The following is a 20,747-nucleotide window of genomic DNA, read 5'->3' as shown; positions in this document are numbered from 1 at the left end:
TTAAAGGGATATTTTTTACACTTCGAGATAGAGTGTCTGGCACCTCACAGGTACTTAATAGTTAGAAATTACTATTATTGTTGTTATAACTGATGAGTACAGATCTTTTTTTTAACTTTTATTTTAAGTTCAGGGGTACAAGTGCAGGTTTGTTACCTAGGTAAGCTTGTGTCATGGGGGTTTGTTGTCAGATTATTTCATCACCCAGGTATTAAGCCCAGTGCTCATTAGTTATTTTTCCTGATCCTCTCCTCCTCCCAAGCTCCACCCTCTTAAAGGCCCCAGGGTGTGTTGTTCCCTTCTGTGTGTCTAAGAGAACAACATTTAGCCCTCACTTAAAAGTGAGAACATGCGGTACTTGGTTTTCTGTTCCTGTGTTACTTTAGTAAGGATAATGGTCTCCAGCTCCATTCATGTCCCTGCAAAGGACATGATCTCATTCTTTTTTGTGTCGATGTAGTATTCCATGGAGTATATTATATGTACCACATTTTCTTTCTCCAGGCTATCATTGATGGGCATTTAGGTTAATTCCATGTCTTTGCTGTTGTGAATAGTGCTGCAGTGAACATACATGTGCATGTGTCCTTATAACAGAATGATTTATATTCCTTTGGGTATATACCCAGGATTTAAATTGCTAGATCAGATGGTATTTCTGTCTTTAGGTCTTTTATTTCTCCCACAATGGCTGAACTAATTTACACTCCCATCAACAGTATATAAGCATTCCTTTTGCTCTGCAACCTCGCCAGCATCTGTTGTTTTTTGACCTTTTAATAATGGCCATTCTGACTGGTGTGAGATGGTACCTCACTGTGGTTTTGATTTGCATTTCTCTAATAATCAGTGAGCGTGATCTTTTTTTCATATGTTTGTTGGCCACTCATATGTCTTCTTTTGAAAAGTGTCTGTTCATGTCCTTTTTATGCAGTTGTTTTTTCTTATAAATTTCTTTAAGTTCCTTAGAAATGCTGGATATTAGACTTTTGTTGGATGCATAGTTTGCAAAATTTTTCTCCCATTCTGTAAGCTGTCTGTTACTCTGTTGATAGTTTCTTTTGCTGTACAGAAATTCTTTAATTAGATCCCATTTGTCAATTTTTGCTCTTGTTGTGATTGCTTTTGGTATCTGCATCATGAAATCCTTGCCTGTGCCTATATCCTGAATGGTATTGCCTACGTTGTCTTCCAGGATTTTTATAATTTCAGGTTTTACTTTTCTTTCTTTCTTTCTTTTTTTTTTTTTTTTTTTTTTTTTTAAGATGGAGTCTCACTTTGTCACCCAGGCTGAAGTGAAGTGGTGTGATCTCAGCTCACTGCAACCTCCACCTCCTGGATTTAAGCAATTCTCATGCCTCAGCCTCCTGAGTAGCTGGGACTACAGGCATGCACCACCACTCCTGGCTAATTTTTGTCTTTCTTTGCAGAGATGAGGTTTCACCATATTGCCCAGGCTGGTCTCAAACTCCTGACCTCAAGTGGTTGACCTGCCTTGGCCTCCCAAAGTGCTGGGATTACAGGCATGAGCCACTAGGGTTTTATATTTAGGTCTTTAATCCATCTTGAATTAATTTTTGTGCATAGTGTAAGGAAAGGGTCCAGTTTCAATCTTCTGCATATAGCTAGCCAGTTATCCCAGCACCATTTATTTTACTAGGGAATCCTTTCCCCATTGCTTGCTTTGTCAAAGATCAGGTGGTTGAGGTGTGCAATCTTATTTCTGAGTTCTCTATTATGTTCCCTTGGCCTATGTGTCTGTTTCTCCACCAGTACCATGCTCTTTTGGTTACTGTAGCCCTGTAGTATAGTTTGAAGTCAGGCAGTATGATGCCTCAAGCTTTGTTCTTTTTTCTTAGGATTGCCTTGGCTATTTGGGATTTTTGGTTCAAGATCAATTTTAAAATAGTTTTCTCTAGTTCTGTGAAGAATATCAATGATAGTTGAATAGGAATAGCATTTAATCTAATGCTTTGGGCAGTATGGTATTGTATTTTAATGATACTGATTTTTCCTATCTATGAGCACGGAATGTTTTTTCATTTGTTTGTGTCATCTCTGATTTCTTTGAGCAGTGTTTTGACTACAGATCTTTTAATGAAGCAAATGCTGTGCATACATAGGATACTGTGGGTTGGGGAGGAAGCTATAGGATCCAGCAATGCACAGCCTTAACTGGGGTGAGGACACAGGCAAGAGAATCCCAGCAAAGATTATAGAGGTAGCTCTTTCGACAGTTCTTGTATTCCTTGTGTCCATCCTGTTAGCATACATTCTCCTGCCCTAGATAAAATCCATCAGGGTGGAGAAGGTCTGATAGCGAGGGCTAGAAGGCTGCCCAGTACATAACCTCAGCTTAAACCAATGTCTATAGAAACTCTACTTCTGGGAAAAACAAGTCCTATAAATGAATATATTATAAATTGGCATCATAAATGGACTAAAGTACTTCATTATCTCAATAGAATCTTTATAATAATCCTATGAAGTAGGTACTAATTTAAGTCTGATTTTTAGGGTGAGAAAACTGAGGCAGACTCAGAGTTGGCCCAAAGTCACACAATTACTAAGTGACAGAGCCAAAACTTGAACCCAGGTCTGCTCAGGTGCAGAGCCCAGTGCTCTACTCTACTATTTCCCTCTACTGCCTTGATTTTCAGGCTGACTGAAATATATGAGCCCAAGTTATGAGCACGTGATGGCTCAAGCTGACATTAAAATTACTGGCATCTGTTCTATTTCCAGGCAGAACAGAACCTCTCCCATTGGCATTATAAAGTAACTCCACCACAGAATCAACCCTGCTCACCACCAAACATTCAAGCTAACTATCAGAAAGTTACGTTATAGAGAAAAGAAATGCTTCTGAAGTTAAATCATTTCCAGAGAAGGGTAGCAGAACTCCGAGCAACTGTGGCAAAATATTGGTTGAAACTGCCTCTAGGATTTGATTGCATAAGCCAGAAGGCACTTAATTCAGCTGTAGTCTTTGAAAATGTCCATAACCTCCCAAAACAAAATGGCTGTGGCCTCTAAGCTTTTAAAATGTAATCATTTCCATTTATGAGTAGAGTCAATTGTTTTATAATTCTAGCACTGTTTACCTAAGAACCAGTAAAATGCACAAGAAAGGAAAATAGGTTTTGGAGTCCAGCAGATCCATATCAACAGCCAAGTCCAGATTCTAAGAAATCTTACATTTATATACTCTCCAGGGCTCTCAAGCCCAATTCAGGTGAAGGTTGCCACGGACAGGTTTTGTTCATCTATCCCAGTCAACTAGTAGAGACAACTGAGCATCAACAGAGTGAGGTCTAACTCAAAAACCAGAGAGCTCTTACACCTTGAGCATTTCACTTTTGCATCAATGGTCCTCATACTTTTAAAATGTAGAGTCCTTTGAGGATCCGATGGAAACTGCCTCCTCTTCCCAGAAAGCTCTGCAACTTTGGTGTCAGACATACCTGGATTTGAATCTTGGCATCACCACTTAATAGTTGTGCTTCTTTAGGCAAGCTACTTAACCACTGAATGCCATAATGTCTTTATCCATAAAATGGGGGCAGTCATAATATGAATCTCACAGGATTGTGACGAGGATTAAATGGGTTGATGCATTAAGCACTTTATGTCAGAGAGCAGAGAAGGGAGTGTAGTGTGGTCATTAGCAAGGCAGGCTCTGGTGTCTGATTTGACCACCTACCAGCTGTGAGACCACTTAACTGACCTGTTCTTTGGTTTTTCCATCTGTAAAACAGGTATGAGTCATAGTTGCCAATCTCATGGGGTTAGTGTGAGGATGAAAGGAGCTAATATGTCTAAAGTACTTATAGCCTAACATATAAGCATTCAAAAAATCATAGCCATTATTAGGATCTCAGTGTCTCACACATGGCAGATACTTAATACGTGGTAGGTATTGTTAAATTCAGATTACAGATATCTAGGATAGGAGCTGTGTCTTCTCTATTCATGGTTCTTTCATGGTCCCTCATATAGTAGTCTGTATGTACACTCTTCAGTATATTGTATATACAGTATCAGTTGACTGACTGAGGCAACCAGCTGTTAAAATATATCCTAAATGATTGGCTCTAAATTGAAACTAAAGGAAACTGGTGATATGGTCCAAGCTATAGAAAGACTTATATTTCAAAACCTTGACATATAATCTCAGAGAAAACTGTGCTTCCAAAGAGAAAAAGGACCTGGGATAGCTCTCCTATTACCAAAAATACTCCTCTAATTTCAGCAGGGCCAGGGTCTGCTCATCATTCCTCTGATGGGGTATATTAGTCTGTTTTCACACTGCTGATGCAGACATACCTGAGAATGGAAAGAAAAAGAGGTTTAATGGACTTACAGTTCCACATGGCTGGGGAGGCCTCACAATCATGGCAGAAGGCAAGGAGGACCAAGTCACATTTTATGTGGATGGCAGCAGGCAAAGAGAGAGCTTGTTCAGGGAAACTCCCTGTTATATAACCATCAGATCTCATGACTTGCTCACTATCACAAGAACAGCATGGGAAAGACCTGCCCCCATGATTCAATAACCTCCCACTGGGTCCCTCCCACAACATATGGGAATTCAAGATGAGATTTGGGTGGGGACACTGCCAAACCATATCATTCGACTCCTGGTCCCTTTCAAATCTCATTTCCTTATATTTCAAAACCAATCATGCCCTCCCAAAAGTCCCCCAAAGTCTCAACTCATTTCAGCATTAACTCAAAAGTCCACAGTCTGAAGTCTCATCCAAACAAGGCAAGTCCCTTCTGCCTATGAGCCTGTAAAATCAAAAGCAAGTTAGTTACTTCCCAGATACAATGGGGGTACAGGCATTGGGTAAATACAGCCATTCCAAATGGGAGAAATTGGCCAAAACAAAGGGGCTACAGGCCCCATGCAATTCCAAAATCCAGCATGGCAGTCAAATCTCAAAGCTCCAAAATGATCTCCTTTGACTCCATATCTCACATCCAGGTCACTCTGATGCAAGCAGTGCATCAGACACCTCTGCCCCTGTGGCTTTGCAGAGTATAGTCCCCCTCCTGGCTGCTTTCATGGGCTGGTGTTGAGTGTCTGAGACTTTTCCAGGCCCACGGTGCAAGCTGTTGGTGGGTCTACCATTCTGGGGTCTGGAGGACAGTGGCCCTCTTCTCACAGGTCCACTAGGCAGTGCCCCAGTAGGGACTTGGTATGGGGGCTTCGACCCCACATTTCTCTTCTACACTGCCCTAGCAGAGGTTCTCCATGAGGGCCTCACCCCTGCAGCAAACTTCTGCCTGGGCATCCAGGCATTTCCATACATCCTCTGAAATCTAGGTGGAGATTCCCAAACCTCAATTCTTGACTTCTGTGCACCCGCAGGCTCAACACCTCATGGAAGCTTTCAAGCCTTGGGATTTCCACCCTCTGAAGCCACAGCACAAGCTGTACCTTGACCCCTTTTAGTCACAGCTGGAGTGGCTGGGACACAGGGCACTAAGTACCTAGACTGCAAACAGCAGAGGGACCCTGGGCCTAGCCCACAAAATGATTTTCTCCTCCTAAACCTCTGGGTGATGGGAGGGGCTGCCGTGAAGACCTCTGACATACCCTGGAGACATTTTCCCCATTGTCTTGGTGATTAACATTTGGCTCCTCATTACCTATGCAAATTTCGGCAGCCAGCTTGAATTTCTCTTCAGAAAATGGGATTTTATTTTCTATCGCATTGTCAGGCTGCAAATATTCCAAGCTTTTGTGCTCTGTTTTCCTTTTAAAACTGAATGCCTTTAACAGCACCCAAATCACCTCTTGAATGCTTTGCTGCTTAGAAATTTCTTCCACCAGGTACCCTAAATCATCTCTCTCAAGTTCAAAGTTCCACAGATTTCTAGGGCAGGGGAAAAATGCCGCCAGTCTCTTTGCTAAAACATAACAAGAGTCACCTTTGCTTCAACAAGTTCCTCATCTCCATCTGAGACCACCTCTGCCTGGATTTCATTGTGCTTATCATTATCAGCATTTTGGTCAAAGCCATTCAACAAGTCTCCAGGGAGTTCCAAACTTTCCCACATTTTCCTGTCTTCTGCTAAGTCCTCCAAACTGTTCCAACCTCTGCCTGTTACCCAGTTTCAAAGTCACTTCCACATTTTCAGGTGTCTTTTCAGCAGCGCCCCAGTCTACTGGTACCAATTTATTATATTAGTCCATTTTCACACTGCTGATAAAGACACACCTGAGACTGGGAAGAAAAAGAGACTTAATGGACTTACAGTTCCACATGGCTGGGGAGGCCTCACAATCATGGCAGAAGGCAAGGGGGACCAAGTCACATCTTACATGGATGGCAGCAGGCAAAGAGAGAGCTTGTGCAGGGAAACTCCCCCTTATAGAACCATCAGATCTCATGAGACTTATTCACTATCACAAGAACGGCATGGGAAAGCTCTGCCCCCATGACTCAATTACCTCCCACCAGGTCCCTCCCACAACATGTGGGAATTCAAAATGAGATGTGACTGGGGACACAGACAAACCATATCATGAGGCAAGCACAAATGCCATGTAAATCTGCTATTCTTCTGTAGACACTTGTGTCCAGCTAGAATCAGCTTCAAAAGAATAGCATAGATTTGAAAAAGGGTAGCAGTCAGTCTTGGGACATTAGAACATGGGTAATGAACTGGCCTTGAGTGAAAGGGACCACAGTGGGAGGTTTGGAGCTGACTTATGAATATGGGTCCTGTTTCAGCACCTACTATTGTTAAAGCCCCCTTTCTGTCCCAGAGAACCATCCTGGGCTCGATTCCCTCCACCCTAATGTAGCTCGGTTTTTTATCTGTGTGTCTACTTCAAGTTGAACTCAAAAGTAGAACAATCATATGACATTATGTTCAAGGCAAAAAGTGACAGAGCAGGCTTCGTGTTGCATACAAATGTTGGTGGCCATCACAAAATCCTCACCTCATATCCTATGGTAATCACTTCCGTAAAGTAAGCAGGAAATAGGTTAGTAGTAGGCTGCTTCACCAGGAGTCATTTCAAATGTATTGTCACCTAAGGTATAACTTCCAAAGATGGAAAGAGATAAAGCCACTGAGTCAGCCCTCTTAATCCGTCTACAGCCACCAAGGTAATTACAGTTTTTAAAAACTCTACTCATAATTCATTGCTTTCATATCTAAAGTTAAGAGATCTAAAAGTTCTCCCACATCCCCACTTAGTAGTCATCACTAAGGTGAAAAAAGCCACCAGTATCAGCCTGGTCTCTTTTATCAGCAGTTTAGAAAGTACTACAATTTTCCCATCTGACTCACATCTAAATGACCCGCATCTAAAATGTTTTTCCTTCATTTTCCTTCTGTAAAGAGCTCATTTAAACTCTGATACTGTTGCTTTTCAAAAATTTCTAAAGAAAGAAGCATCTTGGAACAATGTATTAACTTCTGCATCAACTTTTATTTTATATAATAATTTTATATAATTTTTTAAAGGCAGATGTGTGTTTACTTTGAGAAATAAAAATGTTAACATTGAAACTGAAAGCCTGTTTCAGTTTTAAGGTACTTAATTGCCTTACAGCATATAATAAACCGAGGCCATCTTGTCCTTCAACTAATGGAGGGAGTGATAAAGAGATAGGAGCCCGGGACCCTATTCATTCCAGTTTTCCTTTGTACTTGGTTTACTTTGGCACCATGCCTTATGTGTATTTTACACTTCTTTACATTTTGTACATCCCTGTATGACAAATACTTGTCAAACAAAAACTAAACAGATTTATAACCCCTTAACTTGAAATGAGCCAAAATTGAACTGCCAAAACTTTATGACTTCATTTTCTTTCATAGTTTTCCACTACATTGGTTCAAACAGACAAACCCCACTTGAGGTCAAGCAGAGGTCATTTCACTTTCATTACTAAAATATAATTTACAATATGCCAGACCTAAACAAGTTTAGCCTAAAGGGTTTGTATAATGTAAACCATCTGTTCCTCAACAATACAGCTAATTTCCTGCCGTCACCGTACAGTCTACTGACTGCTTCTTTAAGAGTTTTTATGATTTTTTAACTAGTTCAGGATTTATGTAAAATTTGAAAATGAGTCTATAGTTAGGACTCATTTGTACCAGGTAACTTGAGCACCTTAAAAATGCAAATCACTGTGGAAATTGTTCCCCTGAAACCAAGCTAGGAGCATTTTTTTTTCTGGGCACTTCTTTGCTGGCAGCTGCACAGGTGTTCGAAGGGAAGATTTTGTGGACTCTGCCATTTTAGAAGATTTCCATGCCTCTTTGCAAAGCAACCCCCCCAAATTTAGTTTTCAGTAGCTCTAGTAAATGACTCCTTGGAGAAGACTTGGGATTATATGCTATATGGCCCACTGGATATTGGTGAGATAGGACAAGATATACTTCGGGGTAAAATCTACTTTCTTTCATGTGTCTGAACAGGGAGAAAGAACAATTATAATTCCATAGAGTGACCACATACTGAAGGCCAACCTCCTAGCCCTGCAAGGTGGCAGGCCTCAGGCTGAGCCTCCAGAGACATTCGGCTTCAATCTGGGATTGCTGGCCAGCAGGCTTCTCTGGTTTCAAACAGAATGCTGTGGCCCAAAACAGAGAGCCTTGGAGTTGCAAGTGTGGCTGTTTCGGCTCTCCTGAAAATTCTTGATACTTTCTTTAGCCCCTTTCTCCATCTGTAAAATGGCAAAATTAAGCGTTCTTTTTCCAAAGGCAAATATATGAGAACAAATGTGCTTACCTCAGTGGAGGGGAATGCAGCTGGTCTTAGCCACGAAGCCCCAAGGCCATGTGTAGGGCTGGTGCCAAGGTCCTGTCCACCTCTTCCTCTTTTCCCACCTCCAGAAGTTTGACTGGCTTACTTCCTTTTCCCATCTGCTACCATCCACTTTTCTACATGAATTCTTGTTGCCTTCACCTTCATTCACATCTCAGAGGAGCCAGCCACAGGCCACTCAACTTCTCACCTACCCTCAAGCTCCAAAACAAATTCTCTGTCATTTTTAAAGCTTTTTTTTTTTTTTTTAACTAACAACTGCAGGAGAACAGAGAAAGATTAACAGGAAGAAATTTAAATACTCTGGAACTACTTAAGGCTTAAATGGATCTAAATTGTTTGCATTACTTTACTTCATGGATGACTTTCCTAATAAGGACAATAAGAATGATTTAAAGAGCACTTATTAGGTGGCAATTACGTTCATACATCGTTGTATTTAATTTCTACTGCAACTGCGCAAGCTAGATAGTACATTATTTCATAGATATGGAAACAGAGGTTCAGAAAAGTTAAGAAATTTACCCAAGGTCAGTGATTAATATTATAGGGCCTATGCCACAGGATCATGGTGTTAAATAAGTTAATATTTGCTAAGTGCTTAGAACAGTAACTGGCACAAAGTAAGTGCTATGTAAGTATTAACTATTATTAATAGAAAGCAGCAGATTCAAGACGCAAACCCAAATTTGTAGGAGTCCAAAGCTCACTTGGTTTGAATTATACCATACTGCCTATGGATTTGTTTCAAGCAGTGAAGGAGGAGAGGGTATTGGGTTTCTAACTCCTCATTATACCAGTCTAATATTCCATGAGTTTACTTCCTAATTCCCATTTTCCACAAAGAAGTTTCAGTACTCAGTCCCTTAAATTTCTCTATCTCCAAAAGCCTAGAGATCTTATTTTTGTCAAAAAGTAAGTGATATCTACTGTGCCATTCAGGGGACCTTCACCTAAACTGGATTTATTTACATCATTAGGAAAAGTTCTGATGGAAATCTCCAATCTTAACATCATGCAGGAAAAATTCACTTTGGGTTACTCTTGCCAGCAAAAGTAAAATCTTCTGAGCGCTACAAGACAAAAAAGTAGGGTTGGCTCGACTGGTTACCTTTCTCATTACCCACACCTTGCTCTCTCAAAGGAATTCCACGAGCTCCCACAAGAATACAGACCCTAAAAGCAAAAGGAAAAATGGTGGATGGACTTGTAATTGCAAAAGATATTTCCTAGTTCAGTAAGATGGGAAGATTTCCCTGGTTTTTTAAAAAAATTAATTAATTTTGAGCATTGTTAATATTTTCACCTGGTTGAAAAATTTCAAAGCATAAAAAAGCATGAAGTGAAAAATCTCTTACTTCTGCCCCCTTTTTCTAGTTCCTACTTCCATACCCCCAATAATCACTGCTATCTATTTCCCAAGTATCCTTTTATAGTTTCTTTATGCTTATACAAAGAAATCTATTTCATGTGTTATTTTTCTCCTTCTCTCTTACACAAAAGCAGCACCCAGCATTAACTGTTCTGTTGCTTTTTATTTTTAGCTGAGCAAAGGATTTTGTAGACCTTTCCATACCAGTACATAGGAAACGTCCTCATTCTTTTTTTACAAATGTAGAATATTCTATTTACTAGCTCCACCGTAATTGATTTAATGTGTTCTCTATGGGGACAGGGAGGTCATTTGTAATATTTTGCTGTTACAAACAATACTATATTGAATAGAACTAGATCAATAAGCTTTAATTTGCTGAAAGTTTAAAGCAACACATTACCATTACTTTCTGTACAAGTAAACTTTCTAAAACTCATTTCCAAATATAAACCTCACAAAGTCTGCTTTGATGAACAAATGAGACCAATTTATAATGAGACAGATTATTTGCATAGAATAATTAATGTTCTAAAATCCCCAATCCCAATTTGTCCTTTTAAGTGGGTATTTTGCTGCAAGTTTATTTACACTTACAATTAGGTTAGTGGGCATTTTGCCCTGGAAAATATCAGCCTAGAACAAATCTAATTACCATGAATTCTGAATTAGCAGAGTTTGGATAAGAGAATTTTTTAACCAAATTTTCTAAACTGTTGTTTTAAACTCTGTGCAGAGAGCTCTGGATTTCATATGTATTTCAACATTGTCAGTTTCAATTAGAATTTTCAGGGTAGTATTCTTTTTAAAAAAAATAAGGATTTCAAGGATGGGGATTATTTGAAAATCAGTTGTATGTAAAATGCATTGTTTTTATTACTTTCTTTTCTAACAAATTAAATGAAACATCAGACTAAATTTGAGGTATATTTTAAAATAGTAAAAACATATGACATTATAGACATTTACTTGCCAAGATCAAATGTCATGATTCAATACTTATTTTCATTGTGAGCTAGATGCCTTCACCTGTCTGTCTTAAGGTCAATTAACAAAGAACCCACTTGAGAAGCCCTAGGGATATACGTTGGTATGAAGGGCAGTGCTTCCAGTAAGATTTCCCTTGAAATCTGGTTGTGAGGACAAAATATGTGCATAAAAAGAACAGAAACATCAAGTTGATGATAATAACAAAAGGTTAAATAGTACTTATCATGGGCCAGACATGGGTCTGAGTATTTTACAAACATTAACTCATAGGTCTGAGTGCTTTACAAACATTAACTCATTAAAAGTTTGCAATAACATGGTAAGTACAATTATTATCATCCCATTTTATAGATGAAGGAATTGAGGCACGAAGTTAAACGTTGTATCCGGGGTCACACAGCTGGTAAGTAGAGAAGGCAGGATTCCGACTCAGACTGTCTGGCTATGGAGGCCACGTGTGTAACCAGCCACCACACTGCTTTATGTGTGTGGTGGCATTCACAGTAAAGGCAAAAGATTCTAGCAAAGAAATGACCATAGTGGTCAGGGAAGGTTTTGTAGGAAGTGGGGCCTGAAACAGAATTTTTAGAAAAGAAAAGATTTAATCAATGGAGAGGACCACATTTCAGACCTTCCCATCTCTATTGTGAGTACTTCAGAAGGACAATCTTTTGTTTTGGTTTCTCTTTTAGCACAATAAATATTCTAAGAATGGCAGAACATTGGAGAAACAAAAGTATTACGCAACAATGTAAATGGTTTCAGGGGTGGACATTGAGAAAACCTGTTTAACTAAAGAAGTAGCAAGGGATCATGTCAGGAAAGTGAGTTAGGACCAGATTACAAATGCTCTTGAGTACCAGGCCGTAGCCTCTGCGGTAGTGTTTCTGACACCCTAATCTTCACAGAAACCACTGGGGTCTTGCTGATTCAGTAGGTCTGAGGTGGGCCCAAGAGTCTGCATTTGCAGTAAGTTTGGGTGATGCTGATGCTGCTGGTCCCCAGACCACAGTTTGAGTGCCAAGACTCTAGACAACAGCAAGAAACCATTTCGGGGCTGGGTTGAGGGAAGGGGATAGGGTAGTGATGGAAAGTTGCCTGTGGCACCTCCCCTGAGTTGCAGCCAACAATTTGAAAGATATACAGACCTACAATATTTTATTTAATTTGTTTATAGAACCTTTTTCTATATGCCCCATCCCTCCTTTCGGATGCAAAGCTGTCTTGCCTGAAGAAATGTTTTAAACCACCTTTTTCCTCTCTTTCATACAGAGCAAGGCTAAAGAGCTGCCTCTTTCTGCTGTACGCTTTATGGAAGAATTGGGTGAATGTGCCTTTGGAAAAATCTATAAAGGCCATCTCTATCTCCCAGGCATGGACCATGCTCAGCTGGTTGCTATCAAGACCTTGAAAGATTATAACAATCCCCAGCAATGGACAGAATTTCAACAGGAAGCCTCCCTAATGGCAGAACTGCACCACCCCAATATTGTCTGCCTGCTAGGTGCCGTCACTCAGGAACAACCTGTGTGCATGCTTTTTGAGTATATGAATCAGGGGGATCTCCATGAGTTCCTCATCATGCGATCCCCACACTCTGACGTTGGCTGCAGTAGTGATGAAGATGGGACTGTGAAATCCAGCCTGGACCATGGAGATTTTCTGCACATTGCAATTCAGATTGCAGCCGGCATGGAATACCTGTCTAGTCACTTCTTTGTCCACAAGGATCTTGCAGCTCGCAATATTTTAATCGGAGAGCAACTTCATGTAAAAATTTCAGACTTGGGGCTTTCCAGAGAAATTTACTCCGCTGATTACTACAGGGTCCAGAGTAAGTCCTTGCTGCCCATTCGCTGGATGCCGCCTGAAGCCATCATGTATGGCAAATTCTCTTCCGATTCAGATATCTGGTCCTTTGGGGTTGTCCTGTGGGAGATTTTCAGTTTTGGACTCCAGCCATATTATGGATTCAGTAACCAGGAAGTGATTGAGATGGTGAGAAAACGGCAGCTCTTACCATGCTCTGAAGACTGCCCACCCAGAATGTACAGCCTCATGACAGAGTGCTGGAATGAGATTCCTTCCAGGAGACCAAGATTTAAAGATATTCACGTCCGGCTTCGGTCCTGGGAGGGACTGTCAAGTCACACCAGCTCTACTACTCCTTCGGGGGGAAATGCCACCACACAGACAACCTCCCTCAGTGCCAGCCCAGTGAGTAATCTCAGTAACCCCAGATATCCTAATTACATATTCCCGAGCCAGGGTATTACACCACAGGGCCAGATTGCTGGTTTCATTGGCCCGCCAATACCTCAGAACCAGCGATTCATTCCCATCAATGGATACCCAATACCTCCTGGATATGCAGCGTTTCCAGCTGCCCACTACCAGCCAACAGGTCCTCCCAGAGTGATTCAGCACTGCCCGCCTCCCAAGAGTCGGTCCCCAAGCAGTGCCAGTGGGTCGACTAGCACTGGCCATGTGACTAGCTTGCCCTCATCAGGATCCAATCAGGAAGCAAATATTCCTTTACTACCACACATGTCAATTCCAAATCATCCTGGTGGAATGGGTATCACCGTTTTTGGCAACAAATCTCAAAAACCGTACAAAATTGATGCAAAGCAAGCATCTTTGCTAGGAGATGCCAATATTCATGGACACACCGAATCTATGATTTCTGCAGAACTGTAAAATGCACAACTTTTGTAAATGTGGTATACAGGACAAACTAGACGGCCGCAGAAAAGATTTATATTCAAATGTTTCTATTAAAGTAAGGTTCTCATTTAGCAGACATCGCAACAGGTATCTTCTGTGAAGTTTGACTGTGTCTTACCAAGCAGGACAGACACTAGGCCAGAAAAAAAAAAAAACATTGTGGGATGTACACTCCATTGGAGTGCATGACATGGCATTGGGATTGGAACATGTGGTTTCAAGTACTGAAAACTGCACACCAGTGAAGAGAAAAAGAACCTTGTGATTAAATATAAAACCAAAAGTCAAATGGTGCTTTGTGTTTTAGCCTTCAGTCACCATGACTGGTCTCTCCCCCAGATGTATATATGCCATAGCATTTGTCTACCTGCTGTCTTTTCTTCAGGACAGATGTTCAGGAATTATATTGATTCGGTTTAGACTCTGCGCATGTTCTTATGGAAATGATGTTCAGAATCAATGAAGAAACTTCAGGCCAAATTTGAAACCCTGGAGGGAAATGAGCCATAAGACAAGTATAACAAGCCCTGAAGCCTTCTATGTCGTTGGGCTTCTTTGAGAAGGTGTAGAGTGTGCCTTTTTGTGAATCCTCCTCTGATCATGAGGGTCTTTCCCAGATTTTCTCACAGTGTGCTTACACTGCCCTTGGAATAACACAGGGCATCAGACCATAAAAAGGCTAGATGTGGGTGCTAGAATTGATTGTTGGTTGATAGTTCACTTTGCTGGATTAGGAATGAGGCGCCAAAGGAAGCACAGCCAGGAAAATGGCCCCACAGCCTAGATCAGTTTCTGTGGGAAAGGAAAAAGAGTTCCCATGGGGACAGCCCCCAAAGGAGTTTTCTGGAACCAGTAACACTGAAAAATAAGTGTGTGGCTACAGATGAGCACACCCACCCCTTGCAACTCCCTGTTTACAAGTTGTCTGAGGCATTGGGGTGCTTATGGTCAATGGACTCTAGGGAAGTAGGAAACTCCATCATGATACCAATGTCTAGTAATTTTTAAGTTTCTCTCCCTTTTTTTCTGTGCTGGTAATGATCACAGATTTGATTCCCGCCCCAAGAATTACAACAATTTATTCATACAGTTAGTTGGAATCCAAAGGTAATTAATTCTATTTTGCAAAATATGATGGTCTTCCTAAAAAACAAGTACTGAGTTCTCATTTCAAAAGTTACCAAGAACTGAATTCTTTAAACTAGCAAACAGAAGCAACATGACCATTTTTGCCTTAGTGGGAGGTTTCAGATGTGCAGCTTGTGGCATTTACCTGCCAACCATCTTTTGCCAAGTTTAGAATTCTTACGCGTTTCAAGTTCTGTATAGAAAGTAATTTTACTTTTGATTTTTTTCTTGTTAAAAAAACCCTCCTTTGTTCTAAGAACAGTGTCTCAAAGTCTCATTTTTACTTTAAAGGTATAAGAGACTTGTAAAGAGACAGGATATAAAAGTAATTCCCGGAAATGATATTTGATGAGGAGAATATAAGAGAATTAAAAACACATTGATGTTTTCATTTTTACAAAATACAACTTGCATGAGAAATCAAGAAAATATGTTTACCAAAATGCATTGCAATTTTCCCAAACCTGAGTCTTCAAATAACAAACATGAACTTACAGGTACTGTGAACTCGAAGAATTGGCTATATCCAGATTTCTGGGAGATAAATTAAGACCTATTTTTGTGGCATAAATAAGCTGATTCAGAAGTTACGTTTCTTAACTTTAGGTAGAGGAGAATATTTGTATCCTTTTGTTGCTATGCAACTGTTTAATGATGAAGCTTCAAACCACAATTTTGTATATCATATGACAATCAATTGTTTTCCAAGAATATTTATTATTTTAAGTACACAATTTCAGTGAATCTGAGTTTTTCTAGAAGTCCCTTAAAGGGAAATTAGCATTCCATGAGCCAGTAAAATACCTACTCTGGTAAAACATTATTATGGTTAAAAAGTAAATTCAAGTTAGTTTTTTATAAAGAACTATAACATTTATTGTAAACATTTTATAATAACTGAAAACATTAAAGTGAGCAAATGAAATTTCAAAACCACTTGTAATAATGTATTTTATAATCGCACTGTGATACTATATAACACAGTCTCTTTTGTATTAAAATAGTATTTTTTTCACAAACTGAAAAATATCTTTTCCTTTGCTGACAGTGTTTTGTAAGATGACTTTGTTTTCAGATCTTTTTCTCTTTTTTTGCACAAAACTATGCTTATGGTTTGTGTCACAGAAGTGAAAATATATCTTTGCATTTTTATATCTGGTCTGTTTTTCTTGTTTCCTTTGTTTTTAACTTGATATAGATTTTCTTCAAATATATAACGGCAATTTTCAGATATCTCACCCTACCATATCTTTCCTTATTTTCACTGCATGCATTTAATCACTGTATTACTTAATGTTTGATTTGTTATTATGGGCATTTCAAATAGACAAACATTGAATTGTAATGACAAAAAGGCTATTTTATATTAAGGATATATGCATTTGTATTTCACACACCAGAGATGATATTAAACACTGATTATTTTATGCTGCTGTTTATTAAAAATGTTTACTATAAAATATTATTTCCTGAATATTGCTGTCATAGAGGTATTTGGGAATTTTAATATTTACATTTTATAGAAAGAGAAATCACAATTCCTCTTTGCTGTTATTTCATTAATTTTTTTTTCAGTAGGCTTTTAAAACAGACTTGGGCATTATTTTGCTAACAACCATAGGTGGAGAGGGGAATCCTAATGATTTCATAACTGAATACTATCCACCTATATATGGCAAGTTTTGAATTTTTAAAATCAAAATAATATATTGAATAGTTACAACCAATGGAATATAAAAAATGTTTGATTTTAAGAATACAGTTGCATCATTTTCTGCCTTGATGCAAATTAAAGTCACGAGATGACACTGATATTTCCCATTCTTTAGTAAAGATTAAAAACCTGAGAGCACCCAACATGAGTGAAGGTGTATTCAGATGGGCATGCTTGGCCTTGGCAGGTGGGCATGTGAATTGGCCCAGCCTTTCTGGTGGTAATTTGGTTAATCTACCAATGCCTTAAAAACGTTAAGGCTGGGTATGGTGGTGCACATTTGTAGTCCCAGCTTCAGGAGGCTGAGGCGGGAGGATTGCTTGAGCCTAGGAGGTCAAGGCTGCAGTGAGCCATGATCAAGCCACTTAACTCCAGTCCGAGTGACAGAGTGAGACCCTGTCTCAAAAAATAAAATAAAAATAAATCATAAAATAAAACCCTCATAAAATAAAAATAAAAATGTTTATATCCTTGAATCTAGAATTTCCACATCTGGGGATTAATCCTAAGGCAATCATTTTCTTTTTATTTATTTATTTATTTAGGCAATCATTTTCTTATCCCACTCCTCCATACAAAAGGCTATTAACCTTCTGGGCTAGAGCCAGCTCATTCTAGCTCTTGAGAGATGAGTGTTAAGTATTCTGGACAATTCACCAGCCAGTTGTTAGACTGTTGGTAGCTTGGCCCCGACACGGTGCAATATTTACACCATGGGCATCAGCAATGGCTACAACTCAGAGCTCTGCATTTTTCTGGAAAGCTGGTTTGTCAGCTCACGAGACACACACCCACCATGCTATTCTGTAGCCACTCACTCATCTGGACATCCCAGTGAAGACAAGGTTCAGTGTGTATGTGAGGTAGACACAGCAGGCTACGTGCTGCAGATTATGGAGAAAATGGAGCGAGTGTTGGAGTATGTGTGTTTAGATGTGTGTGGAAAGCCTCTTAGAGGAGACACAGTGCCCAGGACCAGCTGCTGCCTCAGGATGCAAAGGCAGTGGGAATGAACGAGAGAAACTCACTTTTTCTACATATCCTTTTGTAGTCTTTGAATTGTTTCCATGTTCCAAATTTTTTTAATGCAAAAGACAGTAAAAAAGAAAAAATCTTTTTTCACAATTATGTTCTTCTTGTTGTGAGTTGTTTGTGAATGTGAAAAATGAGACAACATAGCTGTCCGTGTAAAAGGGAAGGCTGAGTAAATCCCGCACGGTGGCCCCAGGCTGGGACACCATGAGCTTATTACAAGTGGGTGTTCACAATTATTATCATAATGGGGAAGCTGCTACTGAGTTTACTGCAATAAAGCCTGTTAGATAGTTGTATACACAGTATTATCTTGATTGCACAAAAAAACCCCCAAACACGTTGGTGGGAAATATTCCAAACCATATACAGTGTGTTTCTGGTTAGTATTGTTATGAACAATTTAAATTTTCTTTTGCATTTTTTCCTGCACTTTTCCGATTTCCTGTGTTGACTATGAGTTACTTTTGTATCCACTTCCCTGCAAAATTCTATGTTTTGGTACAAGGGCTGAGGCTAGGCAAATTGTATCCGCCACAATCCTGGCAGGTCGCACCACCCTTGCGGCTGGCCTGGGCCTTCCACAGCCTTCCTGGTGTAAGGTCTGTGTTTCTGTGTCCTTCCGACCACTGCACCCTCGCCTGCCCTGACTGTGGTCCTGGCCCCATCTCTCCCCTTTTGGTGTGCATGTGACCGCGGGGGCCACTCCTTCCGCCCTGGCTCAGCCCCTGCGAGGACCCTGGGCCTGGAGCGAGCCTCTGGGCCGGGATTCCCTCAGCTGCAGAGGGAACGATGACAAAGCCTCTCCTCCTGCGGTGCTGTGACAGTGAAGCACAGTGCATGGGCCGTGCCATAGGACTGGACAGACACATGGCACAGTTCAACAAACCAAATGTCATCAGGCTTGGCCAGAGGTAGAAGGAAAATCCCATTTCAGGCATTTTTGGGGTCTCCCTCCCTAGTGTCACATGAATCCCAAGGAAGAGAGGCTGAGGGTCTCACAGTGACCCAAGAGTCTGCCAGGAGTTTTCTGGGACTTCTCCTTGCCTGCGCCGATGAGTCCTTTTAAACGGGAAGTAAGTCTCTGACGGGGGCTTGGAAGATAGCAATTCCATAGTGCAAAAAAATCCACCACAAAACACTGTTTTTCTGTTATGCCCGAGCCACATAACGGGGGGTGGTTCCTCCTTATCCACAGTTTCAGTTACCCGTGGCCAACCACCATCCAAAAATAGGTGAGGGTAGTTCAAGAAGATATTTGGAGAGAGAGAGGCTACATTGACATGATTATGCAATATTGTCAGGATTGATCTATTTTATTATTGGCTGTTGTTATTCATCTCTTACTGTGCCTAATTCAGAAACGAAATGTATGCGTAGTGGATGTGGGGTTTGGTGCTAGCCAGATGAGGGGGAACTACTGTATTTAGGAAAATTTGCTAGGCGTCCTGTCCCTGGGATCTGGGGTTCAAGCCTGGCTTCACCAAGGCCACTGTGTGCCTCTGTGCCAGTGACTTCAGCTCCTTGTGCCTTAGTTTCCTCACTATGAAATGGGACCTGGTGCACTCACCCCAGAGAGAGGTTGTTCGGATTAGAGGTTGTTCGGCACCCTGCCATGCAGCCGCCTGGGCCTGTGCCCTCCCGGCCTGGAGTCCACCTCTCCTGGGAGGGGTCACTGCTGCTGTGTGTGCCCTGGGAGCCCCCCACTCCTGCGCATCCCATTTTCCCGAGCCACCACTGTAGGCCCGGCATTGTTGTCCCCTCCCACACGTTTTGTCTCTCATTTCTGGGGTAACATTTGAACATCTGTGTATTTCACATAAGAATCCTGATTTCTGGTTTCTCCTAAACTGTCAGAGCCACCTGGCCGGACTTGGCTCCCGGGACGCTCGCTAGGTTAGGGAGGGCCACCTCCTTGTGGGTGAGGGACCTGCAGACTGGCCTCCCGTCTGGCCCCTGGGGCCTCTGGGCCCTCACCCGATAGCACTTTTCCTGTAGTGGACTGGCTTCTGGATGAGGTGGGGACAAATACCTCACAGGCTTCTCCTCTTTCCTGACCCCACATCCAATGCCTAGGCTGAAACTGGCCTGGGGGCGATCTCATGAGATGAAAGGCACACTTCTTAGAAGGGCAGTGAGGGTGGCCTCTGAACTCACTCCCTGCCACGGGCAGGCCCAGCGTGTTGCCTGTGTGCGGAGAGGAGTAGATGTCCCCGGGCCACTGCTCTGAGTGTCCTGGAGCCCGACACAGTGCTCTCACTGATCCCGCGGTGAAGGGAGGGTTGGGGAGCAAGGCATGGACCTGGGGGACATGAGCTTGCGCTTGGGCCCAGGCTGGCAGGCAACTGGCAGGCCACCCCTCCCTGGCCTGGAGGGGTCCATCTAGGTTCTTCCCTGCATCCCCACGGAACCCAGGTCCCCAGCTCCTGCCTGCCCCACCCTCTGCCCACAGCTCCTTTGACCAATACCTGACCTTGACATTCTGTCACCATCCTTTGCGTGTTAGTGGCATCATTTACATTGATTAATGACACCAGAGAAGTCCCTGTGTTTCTGTCTCACTCTAAAATCTTAATTACGCCTCTGGAGGTCCTACAATCTACATCTGCGATGGGGCTTCATTTCTGCTAAGGCCTGCAGGCAGCATCTGGCCAGTGGTCCACTGGGACCTCTGACTCATTCTTTCTGTTGTCTGCTCTGTACCAAGCTCCAGGCTGGGCTGAGGACACAGAGGTGAACACAAAGTTCTATGCCTGCCCTCAAGGAACTCCCAGGGTGGTAGGGTTGGGGGAGACACACGTGTATACAAATAATTAGAATTCAGAGGGGGATCCTTGCTGTAAAAGAAAGAAGCCCAGGTCTGGGGGACCCTGGAGGAAGCACCTGGCTCGGGCAACAGAGCCAAGAAGGCTCCCTGGAGGAGGGGACACCTGGGCTGGGTGTTGAAAGACATGTTTTGCAGGCTACAGGGAGAGAGCCGTGCAGTG

General features: G+C 41.5%; 1 protein-coding gene across 1 annotated transcript in view; it reads left to right on the top strand.

The window, feature by feature from the left end:
• ROR1 (receptor tyrosine kinase like orphan receptor 1) overlaps nt 1–16,474 on the top strand; it is a 412,356-nt gene extending 395,882 nt beyond the window's left edge. Inside the window, exon 9 of the mRNA XM_015141249.3 lies at nt 12,432–16,474. Within this exon, the coding sequence (XP_014996735.1) occupies nt 12,432–13,859 (1,428 nt within the window). The 3' untranslated portion in view covers nt 13,860–16,474. The remainder of the gene's footprint in view (nt 1–12,431) is intronic.
• Nucleotides 16,475–20,747: the final 4,273 nt, after the last annotated feature.

Source organism: Macaca mulatta, chromosome 1 (assembly GCF_049350105.2).
Source record: "Macaca mulatta isolate MMU2019108-1 chromosome 1, T2T-MMU8v2.0, whole genome shotgun sequence".
Taxonomy (NCBI): domain Eukaryota; kingdom Metazoa; phylum Chordata; class Mammalia; order Primates; family Cercopithecidae; genus Macaca; species Macaca mulatta.
Note: the sequence above shows the minus strand (reverse complement) of the source record. Positions and strands in the feature narration are given on the sequence as shown.